Genomic DNA, 25,064 nt, shown 5'->3' with positions numbered 1-25,064 from the left:
GACTGGGGGGGGGGGCTCTCGAGGCGTGCCTGCTCCGCCTTCACGCACCCCTTTCCCTGCCGCTGGCCCGTCCCCTCCACGAGCACTCGGCCAGAAGCACGCGCGCCCCGTCACCCGGCTCACTCACTCACACTGCGTGCAGCCCTGCAGCAGCAGCAGGGACCCCGTAGCGCCGCAGAGCCCTCTCACCGCGGCGAGAACCCCTAACCACCGACAAGAGCACGGCAAGAAAGTCAACACGAACTGCTTGCAAACTCCTAACAACTAACCCTCGACGCGGACCGCGTCGCTATTCGCGTAACGGTCCTAAACTTTTTTTTTAGTTTTGTACAAAGTTCCAGAAGTTAGTTTTTCCTCCCTTCTTTGTTATTTTTCTTTTAATTATAATAATAATTATTACTTTTCAAGTGCAGCTTGTTGCTATTGTTCACTTATTCACCGGTGCCGGACTCCGATCGCGCTGGCTTAAAGTGCAGGGAGAAGACTCGACTCGAGTAGCGATGAGTAGAAGCACCTGGGCACTCTGGGCGGCACTGCTGAGCGGCAGCCTTCTCTGCAGCACGGTGCAGGTGAGCGGCAACCCCCACGCGCACCACAATGCACCACGTGCCGCGCAACAGCAACATCATCATGGTCCACGTGCGCGGTGCCGGGGCTCTCGACGCATCACGGGAGCCGAGATGATAATTCCGTGCAATCGTCGCCGTGATTATTTGGCTCGTGTCGGGCCGGGACAGCTGAGAGAGCGCAGACGGCGCCTTCCGGGCAAGCCACCGGCATTTTTGTTTTCGCTGTACAACTCAATCGGAAATGCAAGGAAATAATGAATTAATGCGGTGACTGTTGGCCCACTGTTGACCTCATTCACCTATTGTTGTTGTTGTTGTTATTTACCGTGGGGGTTTTGTTTCTGTCGTCCAGGTCGTGAGAGCAGAGACGAGTGCAGGTAAGCTCGGCCACACACACACACACGCGCGTGCGTGCGTGCGTGCTTATGCATCGTCGGCACATTTCTAGGATTCCTGCCGCTTTGCCACGCGGTACCCCTGCAGTGTAACCGCGCGCGCAGCGCCTCGCCAGCCGCGATTAAAGGGGCGCGTCGAGTGCCAGCGACGCCTGTACGCATTGGCGCATGTGCGATCGCTTAACACAACAACACATGCATCATGCACGTGTCCCGTGGTCGTGCCAGCGTGTGGCAGTCACTCGTGCACCTAAGCGCGCTGGGGTGATGTTCTCACCATTGGTAAATGGGTATCTGGATACCTGCATTCGACAGGTGATATTCGGTGACCTCCGGTGACCTCGTGGGTAAAACGCGTCACGTGAATCGTCCCCGTCAGACAACCGTGGTGTCGGCTAACATATACAAGCATGATTAACCTTTGGGTGAAATATTACTTTGTGCCTTCTTGTTGTAGTGGTGGTGGTGGTACTTGCTTCAATCATAGGGTCAATGCCTGAATGTATTATTTATACCACGCCCCAGTGGGCATTAAGTACATCTCGAGGCGCCAACAAGTACACATGCCGAGTTATATTTATGGTGGTTAAATCCCTCGCTTGCTGCAAGTGCGTAAAGTTTAAAAAAACAAAACCCAACTTGTCCAAACAGAACCGCTGGCCGCTTTGGACGCGAGGCTGCACAGGTACGAGGTGGTCACGCCCGTGGCCACGGACTCGAGTGGGAGGTTCGTGTCCCGGGTCGTGTCCTCCCGGCACGGGCCGGGCTCTGACTCCGATGGCAGCGCGCACCGCCGCGCGGCACGGAGCCTCCCCGGGGACGGAGACGGCGCCCCGACCCCCTGCGAGGCTCCCCGCGAGGACCCCCGCGAGGCCCCCGACGCGCGCCGCTACTTCAACGTGACCGTGTCAGGTCGCGTGTTGCAGCTGAGCGTGCGCCCCGTGGGCTGGCGGCTGCTGGCTCCGGGCGCCACCCTGCAGTGGCAGGAGGACTTCGCCGAAAGCCGGAGAGAGGCGCTGGCCGGACGGGATTGCGTGCATCGCGGCACCGTGAACGGGGTCCCCGGCGCCACGGTCGCGCTCAGCAACTGCGATGGCCTGGTGAGTGAGGGTGAGGGTTAAGAGAGCGGGCAGGGACATCTGCACTGTCCACAATGCTCCACGCTTATTGCAGTGGTGGTTCCAATGGTGTAGATTGTGCTACCATTGGCCCTGGTGCAAGGAATAAAATGGGACTTCCAGGCAAAATTCAACTCCTTCATACCCTCTGGCCTGTGGGCCCCAGTGCAGCTACACTGCCTGCAGTTCAATCGGACAGGAAATTGGTTTTCCAATGTCAGGTGGTGCGCTTGGGCGATCGGTCGATGGATGCAATGTGACAACGGGTCTTCCGTACACCGTTTGTGTCGGCTTAACCCACATTCACACACCAAGAGCGACCTCCAGGTACCTCTTGGAGTAGGGGACTTAATTCCACAATTTGTGCCGACAGAACAATCGCGCGTGGTAGTTAAGTCGAAGTTACTCGTGTCAACAAACTTTTGTCGACAAAATCCTGCCCGTGCTAAAAGACCCAGCATTACTCCACAAACCAGCACTGCGCTCCTGTCAGACTAGGTCTGTTGGGTAGCCGTGTGCACTTTGTTGGCGAGCCTGGTGGTGGAGGCTCTTATAAATCGCTTACATTATTCAATTAAATCACTTGCACGTGCTGGTGCTGAACCCTTGCCACTGCATTTATATACAGAACCGTATTCGTTATTTTATTGATTGTGAGATTATATTTAGCTTATATTTCCCCTACATTCTATTTAATATATATTTGTTAAATCCTTTTGTGGGTTTGTACATCTAAATTATGTAGAACCTCGCTGCATTCAACTTGCAGTGGAGTCATCCGGAACCGCAGTCCAGACATTGCAGGCACCATTCCAGCACCCGTCTCCTGTGTGTGTGATGCTTCGTCATCATCAGCAGCGGCAGCACCGCTCTCGAATGCTAACTTGTGCATTTAAAAAAAAAGCAAATGCACTCGCAACTTCATTGTGTGGGTGTGTGCAGTTTCTTGAGTGAAAATCGGTCATATAACGCAAAGCACTGTCTGAAAAAAAACACCTATGCACGTAACTTGATTTTGACAACTCGCTGTGAATTACAGATGACACGCGCGCTAAATGGGAAGCAGTGGTTTCCAATAAAATGCACCCGAGTGAAACGTCCCGTACCCATTGAACAACACTTACATTGTTTACAGGGGGAAAATCCGCAAACATGTTCGGTCACGTCATTACCAAGGCTTGATTCCTCATGACATCTTCCAAGTTGCTAGTAGACTGGAGTGAGTGTCGCGACACTGTATTCAATAGCCAGACGTATCCTCGACGCGGTGCGCCGGGTGTAGGAAATATTCCTTTTCAGAAAATACCTGGCTGAAATTAATCCCTGGCTATGGCAACAGCAAGCACAGTAAATAATCGTTTCGTGAACATTTGCAATAACTGCTGCGTAGATAGAAGTGACGATCACAGTTGGTGTGCTGCTGCTGCTGCTGCTCGTAAGCAGCAGGAAGGGACGATTCCCATCACGCCTTGCACAGTGGTCATGTGACCACCACATTACACGACAATGCTCTCAACCTTGCCTAAACCACCAGCTGAAAAGGCATCCGAGCACGTGGCCGTGTTATTATTTAGACCACAAACTCCACAAGTGTTGCAGATATAGTTTGCAAGATGAGTACTTTGGCAAGGTAACAATCTGTCGAGTTGCTGATGTGGCTTGTAGGGGCATTACCTGCACTCGTAGGGGCATTACCCACGCTTACAGGGGGCATTACCTACAAGCACAGTGGGCGTGCCAAGGCCGGGTGCTTGGGCTGCCGATGACCCCCCCCCCCTCGCGCCCGAGTCACCCTGAGAACCCGCCGGGCGCTCGAGCCACCGCCGCCGCCGCTCTGATGGAAAGCACGGGCACCTCACGGGCACCTCACGGGCACCTCACGGGCACCTCACGGGCACCTCACACGCACCTCACGGGCACCTCACGGGCACCTCACGGGCACCTCACGCGCACCTCACGGGCACCTCACGCGCACCTCACGGGCACCTCACGGGCACCTCACGGGCACCTCACGGGCACCTCACGGGTACCTCACACGCACCTCACGGGCACCTCACGGGCACCTCACGTGCACCTCACGGGCACCTCACGGGCACCTCACGGGCACCTCACGGGCACCTCACGCGCACCTCACGGGCACCTCACGCGCACCTCACGGGCACCTCACGGGCACCTCACGGGCACCTCACGGGCACCTCACACGCACCTCACGGGCACCTCACGGGCACCTCACGGGCACCTCACACGCACCTCACGGGCACCTCACGGGCACCTCACGGGCACCTCACGCGCACCTCACGGGCACCTCACGGCACCTCACGGGCACCTCACACGCACCTCACGCGCACCTCACGGGCACCTCACGGGCACCTCACGGGCACCTCACGCGCACGAGGGGCGGCATCGCGGGCTCCCAGGAGCGCGGAGCAAGGCATTCGGGAATCCCTCTGTTGCGTGGGGTCACTCGCACGTGCCGTGTTTGCAGCGTGGATTGCAGCACTCACCCCTCCTTGCCCTGCGAATAACCTCTGCCATGGTGTGAGGGATTTGTCTTTCCTCGGTCGTCCCGAACTTATGGTTTTTTTCGTTTGTTCCCAAGGTGGCGTCAAAAAATTTGGCTTTTGTTTTCTGTTAAACATTTTCGTCGTTTAAAACAAGCCTGGCACATTCGAAACGCCTAACGATATTTATTTCCAGATTTTGTTTCTACCTTGCTCGTAATTGTACAATTAGCGGCACCGCAATTAAAGGCAAGATAATTAAAGTGGTTAGTGTAAGGAGACAGAACCTGTTATTTTAACGCAGCATATAACCAGTTTGCCTTCACTGACAAGCGGCAAGCTCAATTGTGCAGTGGTGCTTACCAGCTCGAGCAGATAATTAATAATCTTTGGCAGTTTTTTTTCGGTCCTGTGAGAATGTTCCAAGATAAGTGTGCCCAGCCATGCCAGTGACAAGGGTTGTGGAGACACAAGCTGCCTTTGATCACGGCCCTGGCCCTAATGAGCGGCACGGAGGGGGCTGACCATTATGGCCGATGAATATGATGATGATGTCACCACGGTCAACTCGAGTAACCCCCAACCCCGCAGCCGTGAAGCATCCAACTCTTTTTGCTCCGACCGGCAAGGCAGCCTTTCTCACCACACTCTAGCCAGTGGGCACACTCGCTTCTCGCGCCTGCACTGGCCCGAGAGCTAGGCTAATGAGACCCAGCTGAGTGGACGCCCCGCAAGAGGGAGACAATTTTCGGGGCTTAGGGTCGCAAGCGGGACACTGTACGCGGGCGGTCAGTGGAAAATGAGAGCCACTTAAGCGGGGGCCTCCGTGGCGACTTGCGACCTCCGCCCGTGAGTTATCGTGGACGTTGTGATCACAGCTGCTCGATATTTAACAACAAAACGAATCCGCTCTCCAAAATAACCTGATCCATTAAAATGTCCGTGTCTAATGTGAGCATTATGTTTTTAGCATGTTGATTAACTCGTCATGGTGTACGAAACAAGTAATGGAGTAAGACTCCGCAGAAACTTGCGGGGTGTTTTGGGGTTGTTATATTTTTTGGTGGGGGGGGGGCGGGTCGCTAATATGCACATGCGTTAGGTTAGTTACTTTGGTCAATTGTGCGAATTAAAATAAAATTACTGCCACGAGATCAGCCGGAGCCCAATTTCTAAGCAGAAACTACAGCATGCAGTTTTGTATAATGTTTTTGAAAATGTTCCCAGAAGCTCCAATTTAGTGGCAGGGTACAGCCCCAGCGGGGGGTTGCTGTCTACAAACCGTACAGGGCTGTCGGTGCTCACGTGTGTCTGCGGAGAGAAAGGATGGTGCAGTAGTTTGGCGACTGCACTCCGAACCCAGTGACCCATGTTCATCTCCCGGCCAAGGCTGACATCGGTGAACTTGATTTTTGTGTTTAGTTTATTGTCCTTCCCCCACACCTCTGATTCGCATGGTTGGCTACGTACGGTGCGAAAGAAGTTCAACATACATTCAGATGATGTCTGAAAACACACACACATGCATCCGTGCACGTGTGTGTAAGTTTGCTGATGGGGAGCGGTGGCGCAGCGGTTAGGTGTGAACCCGGCGAATCGAGTTCGAATTCCCGCTCATGGCCACCAACACCAGTGACGATTATCTGTACTGGTCCTGGGCCTCCCCGAGATCTACTCAGTCTCAAATATGTACCTGGTGCAGCGTGTAAACATCGCCACTGGGGAGACGAAGGTGGTCGGGCGTGGTGCTGGCCACCCACCCCCTCGTCTACCGTGACGGCCTTTATAGGTGCTTGCTAACCGCTCTTTCCCCAAAAGTATGTGAAGGCTATAAGGGAGATCTTTGTGTAGTTCGTAGCGTACTGCACTACAAACTTGGCTACCTCGGTTCAATTCCTGGTCACGGCTAACATCAGTGGCAAGTGATATCCGGCCCTTTCCTAGGCCTCAAATTGGCACAGAATTGCTTGAGCACCTGACGCCGTGTGTGAGGGTCTGCACTGGGGAGCGTGCTGCTGGCCACACCACCTCCTCCACGTGCAGAGCCGGCCTTAATAGGTGCTCGCTAACAGAACTTTATTATTTTGTTGTTTCCCTTCAACGTGACTTTACCGAAAGAGCTAAGAATAAGAACTTGTCCCATCGGTGTTTTAAGGATATATAAGGGTGCATTAGTCTCTGTACATACCATGTGTTATCTACAACATGGTGTCCACTCCAGTGGCCTTTTGGCCACACGCAACACCAGGGGCTGTTGGTATCTCAATGTCGACTTCACTCCTCTTTGGGGAACTCGACCTAATATGCTCACGATTGTGCTCTTGCAGTGTCCGGAGGGGGTGGTCCGGTGAGGTTGAGGGCAGGCCCCACCGCCTCCTCGTGTACCTCTTTGACATTAATAGAAGCTTGCTGACATCATTTCGAGCACCGCAGTGGTGAGATGTTAACTATCTCGCCTGGTGTGCAGGAGGTCGTGGGTTCTATCACGACCCTGACTCCTGTATACTTAGAGTTTGCGTGTCCTCCCCGTGGTTTCCTCCACATTTAGAAACGTAACGTGCGTTTAGAGTATTTGGCTGCCATAAATGTCCACGTGACAAGCCACTTCGTTGAGCTATCGTTTGTGGCCAGGTCACTTCTGAATAAGAGCTCTAGAGCTCAGCTAGCCTTGCCTGCTAAAATAAAATAAAAATGTGTTTTTTTAGTTTATTTGTACCAATGTTTCGAAAGGGAACCTCACAAGTCAACATTTCTTAATCATCCCAAGGACACACGTGGCATGTCATCTTTAGGGTAATTGTCAATAGTTTCAGAAAATTTACTTGACTTATGAAACAAATCGATGGTTGACAGATGTACGAAACTGAATTAACCATCGCCATTGTATGGAGTCGATGAGAAAGTCAGCTGGTCTGATTACGTCCGACACCACGGTATTGCGAGAGCATTTCTCCTTCGTCAAAGGTTTCCAAGGTGTAAAGGTTTTATTTGAAATGTAATAGGACCCCCACTCAAGTGTGTATACAAAATATTGTACAAACGAATTCAAAGATAAAATCGGGTAAAAGGCAGACAATTTTTCACGTCAGAATTAAGGCCCTAATTAGTTGACATACTATGCCCAAATTTTGATTTAAAGCTTTCGTGACTGCAGGGATTCATATTCTTGGTTCTTTACCGAAAGAACCAAGAATATACTATGCCCAAGTAAAAAAAAAAAGCCACTTCAGCATTGTACTAGCGATTACCCAAATCTTGACAGTGTCTGAAATCGTGGACACTGCCCCATATATTGCCGATTCACTGCTGTCGAATGCCTGCAGACGCAACCATGCATGCAGGGCACACTGCGGAGCTCAGAAAGCCTCCCTCCCGTGTCCGCGTCACCTGTGCCGCCGTACCTTCTCTGCACCCTCCAGCCGCGTTCCCGGAGTCATTCTCGAACTCGTGTTGTGGCACCCCGTTGCCGTCTGCAGGCAGGGCTCATCCGCCTTCCTGACGAGGAGTACTTCATCGAGCCTCTGGAGGTCGGGGGTCGCGCTGACGAGCACTCGCAAGAAGGCCGAAGCCACGTTGTCTACCGCAGGTCTGCCGTCAAGCGCTCCGACTCAATGACGCCCGAATCCGGCACACACAGCGGTAAGAGCTCGTCACGCGCACACACATTCTACCATTAGAGTATGCCCTCGCTGTTTGCGAGGGATACGTTCCAGAGATGCTCGTGATATTGGCCTCCGAAAACATATCTTTTAAATGAATTACCTTCAATAAATACATAAATAAGCAATTAAATGCCTGAAAATTATCTGATCACTTTGTCGCAACACATTCTCTCTCATCACTTTGTCTCATCGCTTGTTTTCTCTCGTTCGATGCAGTTGTGTAGAGTTCTAGAGACAATTCACGAATAAGCCAAAGTCGCGGGTAGCAAGTTCGTGAATAACATGGGGCGACTTCACAACATAACAAACGTTTACACAGCACCTCAATGGGATTGCATCTCAAGACGCTGAACAGAAACTGGGGGCGTATTTATTTGAGAGAGAGAGATAGAGGCGGTCAGTCACAGGCAGCGGAGAAAAGGTCTTGAGCCTGGACCTGAACGTGGTCAGGAAGTTGACAGCACAGGTGGCTGGGGGAAGGGAATTCTAGACTAAGAGCAGTGGCAGAGAATGTGCGACTTCCCACTGAGTGAAGGTTGATTGAGAGCTTCAACAGAAAACCTTAGTTTCCGGAGCGCATGTTGTACGAATGGGCGTACAGCCACATGAGTGGGGAGGGGTAGACAGGGTGATATTCAACATAGCAATGATAAATAGTTTATCCGTTGATTAATATGTATTGGCTCACAAAGCAGAGGTTGCAAGATTGAATCCAGGTCTGGAGCCAACAGACAATCATATTTGTGGGGTTGATAAACTATTTACTGCTTCGTGTGAAGTGAACAGTGCTTGTTCTACAGTGAGTTTTCCACCTGCCATAGGAATGTGATGTCTCCACAACTGCCCCAGGGCGAGCAATGGAGATTAGTGCTGCTCCACACTCAAGAGACCCTCACTTTTAGATATTAACCTCATAAGCCAAGGAAACATTAAAGAACTTAACTGTGAAGTACATTCTAACCACAAATTCATTGGCAATGCTCCACAACAACGCATTGGGATCTCTGGATGAAATTCGCTTAACATTATTATGATTACAACGATGCATGCGTTGGCTTGCAATATTGCCTTTTTTGCATTGAACAGGGCCCCATCGAGTTAGATGGAGTGCTATTACCAATGACACCTGGCAACGTGACAGCATTTGTTTGACTCTGCTGATGAGTTCCAGGAGATCAAATCTGGACCAGAGGTATTTTTGTTGCTGAAACTTAAGCTGCTGGATAATATTGGTCTGGGAATCCAATAAGCCAATGAACTTTAAAAAAAGCTTGTTTCAAATATATATGGAGACACGGAACGACATTTGTATAATTCTAGGTACATGTATAAAGGGATCACATCAAAAGTATCTCTACAGCTGTGCTCATGAGCCACTGCGCAAAGGTCACGTGGCCGGGGCAGCACTACCCGTCGGAGGAACGCTAACGTGGGTCCCGTGGCTAATTTGGATTCCGTCAGTGAGTTCACGCGCTGGGCAGAGGCGGACACCCTCCTCTCTCCTCCTGGCCCTCGGATCTCACGGTGGCCGAACGTGCCATGGCAACGGCACGCGCGTCCCCGCGTCCCGCGCGGCGTGCGTGTCCCGTGCTGCGTGAGGGGTGGCGGCTGCCTTTCAGAGCCGGAGGGCGGCGGGGGGGGGGGGCCTTTTGTGACGAGCGGGAGGGCGAGAGAGCGAGCCAGAGAGAGAGAGAGAGACCGGCCCCTTTCTGTGAGACGGAGCTGGCTCAGCGTGGGTGACACTTGTTCACAAATTCTGGAAATGTCAAATTTGCAAGCGTAAAGGGTATGTGGGGGGGGGGGGGCGGGGGGAGGTTGCGTGGCCTGCTGGGTAATTAGCTTCATTTTGTTATAAGTTTGGAGAAAGTAGGGGTAATGGTCGTGTAGGAGTAAAAAGGTAGCTGTGGCAGGGGGGGGGTGGGGGGTTGTGAGAGTGAAATCTAAGTTGGTAAGGCAGATGAGTTGTCGATAGTTTGTGTGTATGTGTATACAGTGATCTCGCGAGCGTTTGCCAATGTGCCGCAGCAGCAAGAGCTCTTGGTGCAAATAAATAAATAAAGCTCAAGGGGTACAATTAGGCCACCTCAACCTAGTTTTACTTGGGAGGTTTTTTTGCTTTCAAAGGCTGTTTCCTCTCTAAGTGCGGCGTTGCTTTGGTGGCTTTTTTTTGTCCGAAAATCGTTCAAAATGTTCACCTCCCTGTACTTGGCATGGCCTGGAGCGGCCCTTGTGGTCACCCCTTGATTCACAGTGGTCGTGACTCTCCTTGTAATCTTTGCAAGCCCGCAATGTTGGGTAATTTAGCGATCACTGCTGACCTGGCGCTCCTTCCCATTCCATTCGCCAGCCCCTGTCTGTCAGCACCCAGAATGTTGAATTCAAAAATACAACAGCAGGCTGCGACCCTATATCTGTTGCATTGCTGTAAGGCGTGAATTAAAGCATAATCTGACAGTTTTATATCAAGTGTAAACTACACGTTCGCTAAACACCTTCGGCGCAATAAAGTATCAGTTTTGATGAATACGAAGCGCACTATTTTTGAATGTATCTGAATGAGTGAAGCGTACCAACGGAAGTTCGTTAGTGACCCGAAGTGTTGAAATATAGGTCCGTTGCCAATGGAAGAACAAAAATAGCGATCTTGTCCACTGGAGAATAGCTGCAACGGCTCTGTTCAGGCTGGGAAGTTGGTACTCCAAATATTTGACAAAATGCACATACATATAAAAAAAAAACTTCGGTTGTTATTGCACGTGGTTTTGTTTCTGAGTTACTCGTTGCTTATTAAGAAGTAACCCTGTTGTGCACATTTAAAAACCCCGTGGCACTGTACGACCCGATGTTTCCAATCGTTCTATTAATGCCACGTGCATCGGCCATGCTTCATTTTGTGGCAGCGGTGGCGGCGTTCTGTCAAGAGGAGAAATTAACAACACGTTACAACTGAAAGTTGAGGCAGAAATAAATTTGTGATGAGGGTGTTAATACCGTGCGTCAGCTGAGAAATCGGGTTTAACGTTGCACCCTTTGGGACCCTGTTGCTTGTTTTGGACGAGGTTCTCGTTCCCAAGAGCCTAAAATTACCCACGAGGTGTTATTTTATGGGTCTTCTTTTTTATGTTTTAATATGGGTGCAAGGATATCAGGACTAATAAAGCGGACACCGTAATGGCCTGCAGTGATGAATGTCCCATTGACTCCTCGCCCCTGTTAACGACCGTTGCAGTCCGCAGTTTCCCCCCTCGCTCTCTGCGTCCCTGGCTTTTGTCGATTTGCCGCTGTACGTGCGCTGGCTAACCGATTTCCACACGATTCGCTATACGCGGTTTTAAATCACTGTGCGTGCGACTATGCGGTCGGACGTGGGACAACGTTGTGTGTGTACTGTGTGTATGCTCTGTGTACTGTGTGTATTCTGTGTGTACTGTGTGTATGCTCTGTGTGCTGTGTGTATTCTGTGTGTACTGTGTGTATACTCTGTGTACTGTGTATGCTCTGTGTACTGTGTGTATTCTGTGTGTACTGTGTGTATGCTCTGTGTGCTGTGTGTATTCTGTGTGTACTGTGTGTATGCTCTGTGTACTGTGTGTATGCTCTGTGTGTATATTCTGTGTAATGTGTGTGTACTGTGTGTATGCTGTGTACTGTGTGTATTCTGTGTGTATACTCTGTGTACTGTGTGTATGCTCTGTGTGTATATTCTGTGCACTGTGTGTGTACTGTGTGTATACTCTGTGTACTCTGTGTGTACTGTGTGTGTATTCTGTGTGTACTGTGTGTCTATTCTGTGTGTGTATACTCTGTGTACTCTGTGTGTACTGTGTGTATACTGTGTACTCTGTGTGTACTGTGTGTATACTCTGTGCACTGTGTACTTTGTGTACTGTGTGTGTATTCTGTGTACTGTGTGTGTACTCTGTGTATTCTGTGTGTACTGTGTGTGTACTCTGAGTACTTTGTGTGTACTGTGTACTGTGTGTGTATTTTGTGTACTGTGTGTGTATTCTGTGTGTACTGTGTGTGTACTCTGTGTGTATACTCTATTTACTGTGTGTGTACTCTATATACTGTGTGTGTACTCTACGTACTGTGTGTGTAATCTGTGTACTGCGTGTGCATTCTGTGTGTACTGTGTGTGTATTCTGTGTGTATACTCTATGTACTGTGTGTGTACTCTGTGTACTGTGTATGTACTCTGTGTATACTATATGTACTGTGTGTATACTCTGTGTACTGTGTGAGTACTCTATGTACTGTGTGTGTACTCTGTGTATACTCTATGTACTGTGCGTGTACTCTATGTACTGTGTGTGTACTCTGTGTGTATACTCTATGTACTGTGTGTGTACTCTATGTACTGTGTGTGTACTTTGTGTGTATACTCTATGTACTGTGTGTATTCTGTGTGTACTCTGTGTGTATACTCTATGTACTGTGTGTACTCTATGTACTGTGTGTGTACTTTGTGTACTGTGTGTGTACTCTGTGTACTGTGTGTGTATTCTGTGTGTACTGTGTGTGTATTCTGTGTGTATACTCTATGTACTGTGTACTCTATGTACTGTGTGTGTACTTTGTGTACTCTGTGTGTATACTCTATGTACTGTGTGTGTACTTTGTGTACTGTGTGTACTCTGTGTGTATACTCTATGTACTGTGTGTGTACTCTATGTACTGTGTGTGTACTCTATGTACTGTGTGTGTACTCTGTGTGTATACTGTATATACTGTGTGTACTCTATGTCCTGTGTGTGTACTCTGTGTACTGTGTGTGTATTCTGTGTATACTCTATGTACTGTGTGTGTTCTCTGTGTACTGTGTGTGTACTCTGTGTGTATAATCTATGTACTGTGTGTTACTCTATGTCCTGTGTGTGTACTCTGTGTACTGTGTGTGTATTCTGTGTATACTCTATGTACTGTGTGTGTACTCTATGTACTGTGTGTGTACTCTATGTACTGTGTGTACTCTTTGTACTGTGTGTGTACTCTGTGTATACTCTATGTACTGTGTGTGTACTCTATGTCCTGTGTGTGTACTCTGTGTACTGTGTGTGTATTCTGTGTATACTCTATGTTCTGTGTGTGTACTCTGTGTACTGTGTGTGTACTCTGTGTATACTCTATATACTGTGTGTGTACTCTACGTACTGTGTGTGCATTCTGTGTGTACTGTGTGTGTATTCTGTGTGTATACTCTATGTACTGTGTGTGTACTCTATGTACTGTGTGTATACGCTGTGTACTGTGTGTGTACTTTGTGTACTGTGTGTGTACTCTATGGACTACTCGGGAGGTAGCTGTTTCGTGCGGTTTGTGCATAAAAGCTTGGGAAACATGCACAAAGGGAACATATAAATATTGTATGTATATACATCATTGCGAAGGAGAGTTACAACGTTGTTTATTCAGTGAACGTATGCATAAAATGACAGGCTGATTAAAAATATTGACGGTTTTTTTACATCACTTAGAGGAACAGGTTTCAATGTTGTGTTCACCTGGCCTCAGTGGTCAATTCACATGAGCACACTGTCTGTACCGTAATATTAAAGACACATAAATTATTATTATTATTATTATTGAAGTTATTACCTCATTGTATTCATAACTAAGTAAGCTCGGGCTGAGACGCACTCTGTGTCTCACGAGGCAGACGCTGAACTCGCATTGGGATGTGCAGAGGCGTTCCTCTGCCCGTGAAGCCACTTTCTCCGACGAGCTACCCCGCTTTCACTGATTGACGTGTGTACCGCTTTAATTCCTTCATTCATACTTTGTGTGTGTGTGTGTTCACCAGCGAGAGCAAAACGTTTCCACGCTTTGCTTTTTAGGAATGAGTGCCAGGGCTGACGGCCGAGTATGGTGGGGCGGGCGGGCGGGCGGACGGACGGACGCGTCGGTGCGAGTGGCGTGTCGTGCGCGTCGTGCGTGCGTGCGTGCGTCGCCCGCCCGCATGAGAACGGGCTCGCGCGTCACTAACCGGGACACATTTTTTCCACGGACACGCGGCCTTCCCTGGCAACGGGCACCTGATTGAGGTGGGAAGGGGGCCGGGCGAGCTTAGCGAGTGTGGAAGGAGAGGTTGGCTGGGTTGGCCCCATTGTGGTTCTCCAAATGAGATCACTGCGGGCCACTGTTCGGCGTTGAATGGGCCCCTGTCAGCTCCGGGCGGACTAATGGGCTGTGGGGCATGTACTGACGTCAGATCCCCGGCTGCTCTGCACAATGCCATGATGTCATATTCTGGCACCGCCTACGGAGTGAATCTGCTTTTAAAATAAAAGGCCATTCGTCTCTTACTAACGGGTCATTTAATTACAACCGAATGATAATCAACCTAATAATGCTCCCTCCGCATCGAATACCTTTATTGATTTTGCATGATTGATGCGGATTACTCAAAGGAGAATGGGGGGGGGAGAGAAACGTTATTTTGTATGTCAGCCCAAAATTACGACCGTTTTGAGAAAAATTTTTATTGGTTTGTTGGCAATCGCCGAGGGATGAGCTGAATTTGAATCGTGCACAAGCATTGACTTAGATTACATACAATTATTTAAAGGAGATTGTAACAAAAGCAAGACAATCAGGCAAAGAGTCGAACCAAAAATATGAGTCTCGCTTTTGGACAGAGGCTTAAGTGATCTCTAAATTGCTCAATTTGGAAACAATAAGCAGATTCCTTAGTGACACTAAATGCATTGTGGTGCAGGAGCTGTAGATGCAAAGAGGAGGAGCGGGAAGAACAAAGGTTTGCTTGAGCCGCTCTGTCCGGCGCTAGAAATCACAGCCGTCCACGCCGGGTGCAGCCGGCACAATTTACATTCCTGCACTAAAATTTACACGAACCTTAACCTCACGGCTCCTTTGTTTGGTTTCCCAGTTGTTATTTTGTTTGGGCCTGAATGCCCTTTTCATAGGAGGCACACAACAGTAAACTAAAAGTAAACTGAAAAATTTGACTTTAGTGGCATTGTTGCGAAACCCGGCCCCTGTGATGTTTGCCATGCATTGCATTTAATTACTTGCACGTTTCTCCCGCGCGTGCTGAAGCTGGATTATTTTTCGCTGCAGCTCACTCGCGGCTAACTTGGGAAAACAGAATGTGGGTTTCTCGAGCTGGCTGCCGTACGTCTGCATACCCCTCGATGGGCCCAAAGGGATGTGGGCACGAGCACGTGTTTGGCTTTTACAGCCCTTGATGCCCGTTCGAAAGCTTATTACCCCCTTTTCCATTTGAGGTCCTTCACACTTGACCTTACAAATGAATCAGGCCCTGCCAGGCTGTGACTCACGGACTCTCCGCCAACAACGGCGTTAATTGTGAAAGTGCCGCTGTACGAATACGTCAATACCTCGCCCCCATATTCGTGACAGATTTAAAAACTTTCAGAAACAAAATATGTTTTTGAATGACACCGAATATCTGTGTATCTGTCAAGTCAGCCATATATGTTGTTGGAAGTATGTTGAACTTCTTTCGCGCACCGTACGTAGCCAACCGTACATAGCCAACCGTGCTAATCACAGGTGCACATATTATAACTACCAAATGATTTACAAACCCTTTGTCAATCAACTGCTGGATTAATACCTCCCCATGCCATGTCAGTCATGGAGATAGTTTGACCATACTTCACTATACTGCTCATTGCGGGTTGGTGAAGCACTGATGTTAGCCATTGCAGGGAATCACTCTCAGGTCGGTGGGGTCATCGTGCAGTGCACTAACCAATCTTCCATCTCACCAGTCAATTGTCGTTATTAATAAATGCCTTCTATGAAATGACACGTTATTAAAACAGAAGATCCGTACCGCATGTATCCATGCAGCATACTGTGTCTAATATCGAAGTGTGCTGAAGCGACAATATGTAAATGTGTCGAGTTGGGTTTCAAGTTTACGTTTTGTTTTAAATTGAGGCTTGCTGAGCCCAGACGCCGGAGATCTTGCGTGTACCGCTCAGGGAAATGAAACTTCTTTCGTGCTCACAGCGGCCGCGCTGAGATTGGATCTGCCTTGCGATGAGCGTCAGGCGAGCTGCCTCTAAGCAGGATGCGTGAGGTCACGTGATCGTCACAGGGGCCTGCGGACACTCTTCGCAAAAACTCCGAAGTCTTTCTATTCGGTCCAGAATCCAGGCCTTACCTCCAACTGTTCACGGTGGCTTTCACCACCATTCCCAATTATAACATGAGAATCACACTCATCTATTTAAAGCTGACATGCAAAGCCACACATTTGTGGAGCCAGGGGGCCTGTAGTGTGAAAAGCACTGCCATAATTCACCGAGTCGTGTGTACTTGATATACTACCCAGTCAGAAAGTAACTAAAGTTTTGGTAATGTATTGCTTACAGGAAATGCTTGCCTGCTTTGTGATGTATAGTGTATAGGGTTTACTAGGACCAGAAATTAACGAGTAAACATTAATTTATTCTTATGTTTTGAGACAAAGCAGTTAAACCTGAAACCTGTATTTTATACAGAGAGGGCATAATTACGAAGCATACAGAATTGCACTGCAAAATAGGAAATTTGCAGACGTTTAATAGGCGGTGTTACACAGAGTATGTGTTTTACCGCATGTGCAGTGTTAAAAGAGAGATACGTTTATTAAATTATTTATGTACCATTACCGCGGAGCCTTAAAATGTGGAAAATATAGTGCAGATGAGGTTCCAGTGAGATTATGTAAGAAAGTGCAGAGTAGGCGTGGGGTATTTCTTTAAAAAAAAACATATATGTATCTGCACATGGTGAATTCATTGAGCTGAAATGCACTTATTTATAATGTATGCCATGTAGCTCCTCCATTCACAAAGCTCACAAACGCATTACGTTTAACCTCCGCCTAGTCTCGTTCACAGGGAACACGGATCGTGTGTAAGCGCGTGCATGTCTTGTTTATGTAACGCAGAGTGTGCATGAACGATTCTACTTTATCCTGCTGCTCGTCGGTGTGAGCCTTCTTTTCCCAGTCGAGCCGCCAACAGATTGGTCACTACCACCACTTGAGAACGTTCGAATTTACCCTGGGTGGAGCAGAGCTAGGGAGGAAGTGTGGCCCAAGATAAGGAGGCGATACATGAACCATTGGCGCTTCACGCCCAAACTTACGCGTCACAGACACCAATGCCTAATCCTGCAATAAACCTTTAAAAATTCCTGAAAATTCTATAACCCGTCCCATTATATATTTGAAAAAGGGTGGCCACCTGTGTCACCATATTATTCAAGGGCTGCACACTTCAATCCAAATTGTTTTGATTGAGGTCACATATTTGTATAAACTGCCTGATGAAGGGCAGCGAGGTTTCTGCCAAAAGGTCAGGGTGCTAAGCAAATAGAAACGGGAAGATTAATGTTCCACCTATGGAAGTGAAAAAACCTACGTCATTCTAAATTCACTCCAACTGCAGTAATGCCAGCACTTTTTAATGAAGCACCTGTTTAGGTGCAAGGGGCGACGGATTGTTTTTTTTAAGGAAAACGCAATGTGCGCGTTAGTACGCGTTCGCTTGCGTGCGTTTGTGTGTATACGTGCGTGTGTGTGGTTTGGTGTTGTGTTTTTTTTACATGACCACACAGAGCCTACACAGAGCACCTCTTTATTCAAGCACAACGGGCCACACGTTTTTCAAGCAAACAAGCCTTAATTTGCCTACAAGGCATGAAGTAGTGGATGTAACTATAAGACGAATTTAGTTTTTGTTATGATATATGTATAATATTTGTGAACTTTGCTTCACCATAATGGATTGCTAGCCACTCCAAATGCACAGTTGCCTCCACAGTTACAATAACGAATGTCGCGACCCTTTGCAAATGAGTTGCCAGTATTCGAGGCAGAAAAAAATGAATACAGGCCACCCAATCCAATCACCCTGCCCACGGTTCTCAGTCTTGGCTTAGATGAAACTTCACACAAGCAGGACATCTGCTGTGAGGGGTTGCCTGCTCTCGGACGCAAGCTGAATTGGTTTACGTGTGGAATGCTGGATGTCCCAAGCTGCATACGGAGATTTTACTGGTCTTACTGTCGGGTTTGCAGGGTTTTAAATTTCACGCGTGCTCTCTCTGTACGGAATATGGTAATGCACCACTTTGGTCCTTACCGATTCAAAAATAAAACGCGGATAAAATGTTGCTCGACTATGCAAATGCCAAATATGTACAGGCTGAGTTTCTATTTGTTGCAGGATCACAGCGGCCCTTTATATGACATCATCGTTAGTGTCTCTCCAATACTGGTTACGCGAATCTGTATATTTATAATGTATCCAGCTGCACATAACATAGTGATCTTTAATCACTAAAAGGTTTCTTTAAAAGTCGTATTGCTTGTAGTGCAATAGCAGTGTTTGAGCCCTTCTTAAAAATGCTGGCCTCTTATTAATTGGCTGGGTCATGCAATTGGAAGGGCTCCCTTGCATCACACTGCAAGGTCGTAATTAAATTAACAGTGCATCTCTTTCATTTAATTATTTACCTTTCCGAATACTTTTTTCTCTTGTCTGAAAGTCGTCCATTTAATTATATAATTATCAAATTACATTCCACGATCAAATCAAGTGAGGGTATAGAGTTCCATTTTCCAAGCACGTGGTTTTTCGCACTATCACATTGCAAATGAGTGTGAGTGTCGCTTACCAGAATTACGCATTCTCTTGCAAGTGCTGAGCACGCACCTCTCATGCGATGCACCTTTACACGCAAATATATCCTGCGAAATTTATACTGTACATAAAACGCGCTTTACCATCACATACGTTTGCATAGCCTAACCTCAGTTGTGTTGGTGTTTTGGGTAGAATTCGGAAGCCATTGGAGCTATGCACTTTTAAATCTAGATTGAAAACTAATTTCTTGAGAACTAATTTTTTTATTTCGTTTCTTGTCCTTTCCTCCGATTAGCACGGTTGACTACGTACGGTGCGAAAGAAGTTCAACGTACGTACGGAATAGTGACTATGCACAATATTTACTAAATCCATTGCACCCTGGAACACGATGGGAATATTGCATTGGCCCGTTTGCCTTTTAAAACTGCCTTTCCTTTCTTGTTATTTACACGACCCCTACATTGCGTTTCTCTGCCAGCGGCTTCATTGGGTCTCTTGTGTTTCAGTGGCATTAGACAAAAAGTCCATTTCCTTCCTCGTGTTTAGGCAAGTATCAAATTGCAACGCGTGCCATTGTGACGCAAATATGATGGCGTTCCTGAGCATTTCACATTCGCATTCATTCGTTTCGTCAATATTGGTTTTAAATAATGCGTGATTCTCGCACGCTGTTTGAGGCTCTTTGTTTATTTTTGGTTTTGTCAGAATTTTTTTTCTTTCCAAAAGCACCATAATTGAGTCATTGTTTATTATTCCCGGCGAGCAGTGTATCTCCTCGGTGAGCATTTCCACTATGAGCGATATCAGCGCTGCTGGATTTACTCGTGGGTTTTTTTTCGCAATGCACTCGGGATAATTGACTAAACAATATTGCATTTCACGTAAAAAAAGTTATGGGGGGGGGGGGAGCCATTAATTTTTGTAATTGCAGCTGTCAAGAGTAAAGGAGAGTGCGACGCACGTGGCCACCTGCTTTGAGCAAACCGGACTTGTCCATCGCTAAATAACACCCAGGTGAAGGTACCCCAGGTGAACGTGCCCCAGGTGAACATACCCCAGGTGAACATACCCCAGGTGAACGTGCCCCAGGTGAACGTGCCCCAGGTGAACGTGCCCCAGGTGAACGTGCCCCAGGTGAACGTGCCCCAGCTGCGCCACGCGCTGTTGGCTCACATCGCTGGGCCCCGACTGCTCAGCTCTCAGTCCTCAACTTTACTTCCCATCAACTTTACTTCCCATCAACTTTACTTCCCATCAACCTTACTTCCCATCAACTTTACTTCCCATCAACCTTACTTCCCATCAACTTTACTTCCCATCAACTTTACTTCCCATCAACTTTACTTCCCATCAACTTTACTTCCCATCAACTTTACTTCCCATCAACCTCACTTCCCCTCAACCTCACTCCCCCTCAGCGTTCTCCCCATCAGCTTTCTTTCCCTTAGCTTCTCCCCATCAGCTTTACTGCCGATCAGCTTCCCCTCCCATCAGCTTTTTTCCCCCTCGGCGTTCCCTCAACTTTAGTCCTTCAGTGTCCCCTCACTGTCCTCCCCTCAGCTGTCGCCCCTGTGGCCTCCTCAGAACCGCAGCTGAAATGTTCATGAGGGGGTTGAGGGCACATGCATGAGGAATGGGTGGGTCACCGTGGAAGCCTTGCTGGATAAGAACCCGCCATGGCAACTGGGGCCGTAACAGATCTGCGGGCCGACACCTCCTCGCACTGACCGCTCTTGCCCACCCCATCCGAATTATTTGCCAAATGCGGTGATGTCATGGGCACGGATTTAACCAGCGGTTCCACGAAGCCAAGTAACATGAACCCGGCAGTTATCATGCTGAATCCTCCCAAGATAGATTGCATTCCGCGCGGGGGTTTGTAAGGATTTTGATGTAAGAAGCTAAATTTGATGTTTTGAAAAAAGCTAGATTTGTTGCGGTGCACTCTAAAATGACACGAAATCGACCCAACGTGGCGACGTAAACAAGCGTGCGCACATGTGATTTATTATTCCTAGAACGAGCATGCACAGTGCAGTGACCTGCGGTTTGGGGATTCTTAAAATTACAAGCATTCATGGTGGGGCTTTTTAAAAAGTTATCTTTTTCGAGTGTTTCTATATCCTGCAGCTCGTCTCAGCATTATGGATATTCGCGCCCGAGCTATTGCTATCACGTGACACGCGCAGCGGTGTGGTGACTGAGTCTTCTGCAGGGTATTTAGCATTTAATCCGCTGGGCGTATCGTCTGTCTGTTCCATCGCCAAAGGTTGCGTCACTCAGCACGTGGAGCGTGGCCTAAATGCAGACGGTGTCTGCGGGGCAGCCGAGGGGACACTGCCAATCGCTGTGCTCGGTCTGCGATCGCAACAGCTCACTGGGGCCAAGCACATGGTGCTGTTAGACCCACCGCTTCCTCTACAAATGAAGCGGGCAGGCTGGCACAGCGGTAACACGCGTGCCTTGCAGCACGAAGGCCCTGGGTTCGATTCCCGACTTGGGTGCCTTTCCGTGTTGTGGCTGCATTATCCTACCCCCGGTTCTGTGTGGGTTTCCTCCGGGTTCTCCAGTTTCCTCCTAAAGCTGAAACCAAACGTGCAATGTGACTGGGAGTTGGCCAAAATGTCCAAATGCTGAAATATTACCTGCAAAATGACTCAACTGGGATTTCACACACAGCAGCAACATCACCCTCAGCTCTTGTTCAGGACCCTCCTGAACAAGAGCTGAGAATATTTTTTTCGGTTTTGCTGGGCGAACAAGCCCAACACTAATAGTGATAATATGCAGAAGTTCTGTACTCGCTTCTCAGTTGTGGATACTCCAGCTGGCAAAATTATGATGATGCGACCATGTTTATTCAGAATGCATAAAATGTGCCAAATAAACACGATGCATTTATCGCTCGGATGCACATCCACATCTTGCCGTTTAAAGCAATGCTTTAAATAGTTCCATCCGTTTTTTTTTCTATTTTCTCTCACGCTGCCATTATTTGTTTGTACGTTAAGCTAAAGTAATTGACAAATAGAGTTGATTTTTTATCATAACATGGTGCACGCTCTAACATGTTCTAGCTTTGTGTTACTAGCGCAATGCCTTCAATATGTTATTCGTGTTAATTGATAGTAATAGAAGCTAAAAAAGCAGTAAGTATTACCATCTACTTCAGCATGGTGAAGTATGGTAATTGTATATTAATATTAGTTTATATTGATGTCAATAACAGTTAGCAGTTTCGTCTCATGGATATTGTGCGTTTCGCCGGGTTGTGTGGCTACGTGTGTGCCAATGTAACGAGAGACTGGCAGTCTCTCTGTTCTTGTGAGCCTCTGGGATGCAGAGTTGTCTGTGTCGGAGAGTCCTGATACTTGAAGAGAGAGTTGCAGTGTTTCTATTCTTGTGAGCCCTTTGGTTGTAGAGTGGTCCGTGTCGCAGAGTCCTGATACCTGTGTGTGTTCCATATGAGCACAGAGGTCACCCTTGTTACTTGTGTAGCACGATAAACATGAGTTTCATTTCACTTATGCTTCTACACATTACACTGCATATAGGCATGTTAATCCTACTAATGCTCACAATTTTTCCAAAAATGTAATGCACGTTTTGCAGCCATTAGTAGGCATTATGCATTACATTACAACGCTAATAATCCATGTAGTATTGGGGATATCCGTTCTAACAGCTCCCGCTTTGCACCGAATGTCCCGAGGCTGTTTGATTTTGAAATTAAAAGTGAAGTTGCCGCTAATGCGCTATTGCTCGAGCTTTTCCCCTCTCGTCTCCTCTGGTTTTTTTTTTCTGTTACGCTATCAAAAAAAGTGAAACCTGCGCACGGCCCATTGCGAGGGATTTTCGAAGAGAGCCTTGGCACGGATCCACCGCAGCTGGAGCCGCCAGCCGTGCGCGGAGCGCCGGCCCCCGTGGTCCCTCGAAAATCCGACACGCCGTGGTGCCTGCACGTTCACCCCCCCCCCCCCCGGCGCGAGCAACAATGTGCCACAGTGTGCCCCGAGTTACGTCACAGCCGTTTGTGTAAACAGTTGTGTGGGTTTTTTCCCCCCCCCCCGCGCGCGAGGTTTTTTTTTTATATGACCGCGCATTAATTAATTAATTACATTTCTGTAATTATTGCATTATGCGGGAGGCCGATGTAATTTACTCCCAAATATGTAAAACAAACATAATTAATGTTGTTATGCTGCCATTACAAGCACCGATGGGATTAGGCGTCACGTGACGGCCGCATCAAGACCGAGGGGCACGCGCGCGGCGATTTAACGTTGATGTTGGGGCTTCTCTGTTGGTAACTGGTTGTGATTGATGATGCATCCGTGCCCGCAGTAAGAAGGGACGCATCCTTGGCAGTGCGGTGCCGTCCGGCGTGCCGGTGTGCGCGCTGCCGAGCAAACCCCAAACCGCTGATGGGATCTCTTCCTGGAAGCAGTGAGGCAACCCGAGCAATTTGTGTCATTAGCAGAGTAATTGCTTGGGTTGCATCAGTCTGTTCATTACGTTCAAAGCAATTATTGTCATTAAGGATGTAAGCCTCAAAGTCTCAACAAAGGCTGGCCGGAGTGACTCGAGGCGTGTAATGTTAGTCGTTGAAGCTCGGGTTTGTGGCTCAGAAAGGGACGGGCACTTCCTTGTATTCTTTAGTTTGCTAAATCGCTCGTGTTTTCTAGACTGACAGATGCTGTGCTATCCAGCGGTGTCCAACCAATCAAACTCTGGCTTAAATGAATGCTGCTGAATAACACAAACCCAGAGGGCCATCGACTGATGGGATATATATTTAAGAAATGAACGGAAGTGTGTGTATATATATCATGCACTATGATTAAAATAATATATCATGCACTATGATTAAAATAACAATTATAGTGTAAAACCCTTTGCCAGTCCGTGGCTGGATGAATGCCTCCCACATCATGTCAGTCATGGGGGTTGTTTAGCTGGGTTCACCACTTACACTCCACGCAGAAAGAATTTTCATTACAGATTGCTTTTAGAATGTACGTACTGTATTGTAGGGGTACAGCAGTCAGGAATATGACGTAAAAATCTGAGTTAATAAACAGTATAAAGCAATGGCAGAGCCAGGATTTTCAGGTAATGATAGGAGTTGTTAGTAAGTAAGGAGTTGTTAGTAAGTAAGGAGTTGTTAGTAAGTAAGGAGTTGTTAGTAAGAAGTTGTTAGCAAGGAGTTGTTAGTAAGTAAGGAGTTGTTAGTAAGTAAGGAGTTGTTAGTAAGTAAGGAGTTGTTAGTAAGGAGTTGTTAGTAAGGAGTTGTTAGTAAGTAAGGAGTTGTTAGTAAGTAAGGAGTTGTTAGTAAGAAGTTGTTAGTAAGGAGTTGTTAGTAAGTAAGGAGTTGCTAGTAAGTAAGGAGTTGTTAGTAAGTAAGGAGTTGTTGGTAAGTAAGGAGTTGTTAGTAAGGAGTTGTTAGTAAGTAGTTGTTAGTAAGTAAGGAGTTGTTAGTAAGTAAGGAGTTGTTAGTAAGAAGTTGTAAGTAAGGAGTTGTTAGTAAGTAAAAGTTGTTAGTAAGTAAGGAGTTGTTAGTAAGTAAGGAGTTGTTAGTAAGTAAGGAGTTAGTAATAAGTAATGAGTTGTTAGTAAGTAATGAGTTGTTAGTAAGTAAGGAGTTGTTAGTAGTTAGTAAGGACTTGTCCCTTGCTTGTTATTCGACACGTGTGCGGAGATGACGCAGCCATCGATCGAGGGTCCAATTCGAACCGCGTTGTGTGATCGGCATCGCGCTCGCTGAAGGTGTCGATGCCTTCAAGGAAGTCGTGTCCTGTATACGCAACTGTGCACAATTACGTGAGTGGCTTATAACTGCTTTACCGTTACTTATTGCCAATTATAGACTCAGACTATTGTCCTATTATCTTATAGAGTCCCTGGCACGTAATAATATGCTACACAGTGGCAGTGGGAGTCGCAAAATGCCGATTTATTACAAATACATTTCGATTGAAATTAGGAATTTCGATCGGATCATTGGGGGGGGGGGGCTAGATAATACATTAAGTGTAGATAATACATTAAGTATAGATAATACATTAAGTGTAGATAATACACTTAATACTGTTTATTAACTTTCTAATTGTGACATAATCTTATGCAAGATGAGTTGGGAATTTTCACAATCGTTTATCATCATGAATTATGTCACAGTCATGCTTTGC

General features: G+C 47.6%; 1 protein-coding gene across 3 annotated transcripts in view; it reads left to right on the top strand.

The window, feature by feature from the left end:
- The first annotated feature begins 68 nt into the window (after positions 1-68).
- The window catches only part of LOC116940161 (A disintegrin and metalloproteinase with thrombospondin motifs 3-like), an 87,054-nt gene continuing 62,058 nt past the window's right edge, over positions 69-25,064 (top strand). For 2 of the 3 annotated variants that reach the window (XM_076065553.1, XM_076065552.1), the window contains exons 1-4: positions 69-569; positions 922-946; positions 1,616-2,064; positions 8,060-8,222. In XM_076065553.1, the coding sequence (XP_075921668.1) occupies positions 501-569; positions 922-946; positions 1,616-2,064; positions 8,060-8,222 (706 nt within the window). In that variant the 5' untranslated portion in view covers positions 69-500. The remainder of the gene's footprint in view (positions 570-921; positions 947-1,615; positions 2,065-8,059; positions 8,223-25,064) is intronic. The other variant, XR_012941243.1, reaches the window with a different exon arrangement.

Source organism: Petromyzon marinus, chromosome 8 (genome assembly GCF_048934315.1).
Source record: "Petromyzon marinus isolate PM22_M1 ecotype Great Lakes invasive population chromosome 8, UKy_Petmar_22M1.pri1.0, whole genome shotgun sequence".
Lineage (NCBI taxonomy): Eukaryota > Metazoa > Chordata > Hyperoartia > Petromyzontiformes > Petromyzontidae > Petromyzon > Petromyzon marinus.
Note: the sequence above shows the minus strand (reverse complement) of the source record. Positions and strands in the feature narration are given on the sequence as shown.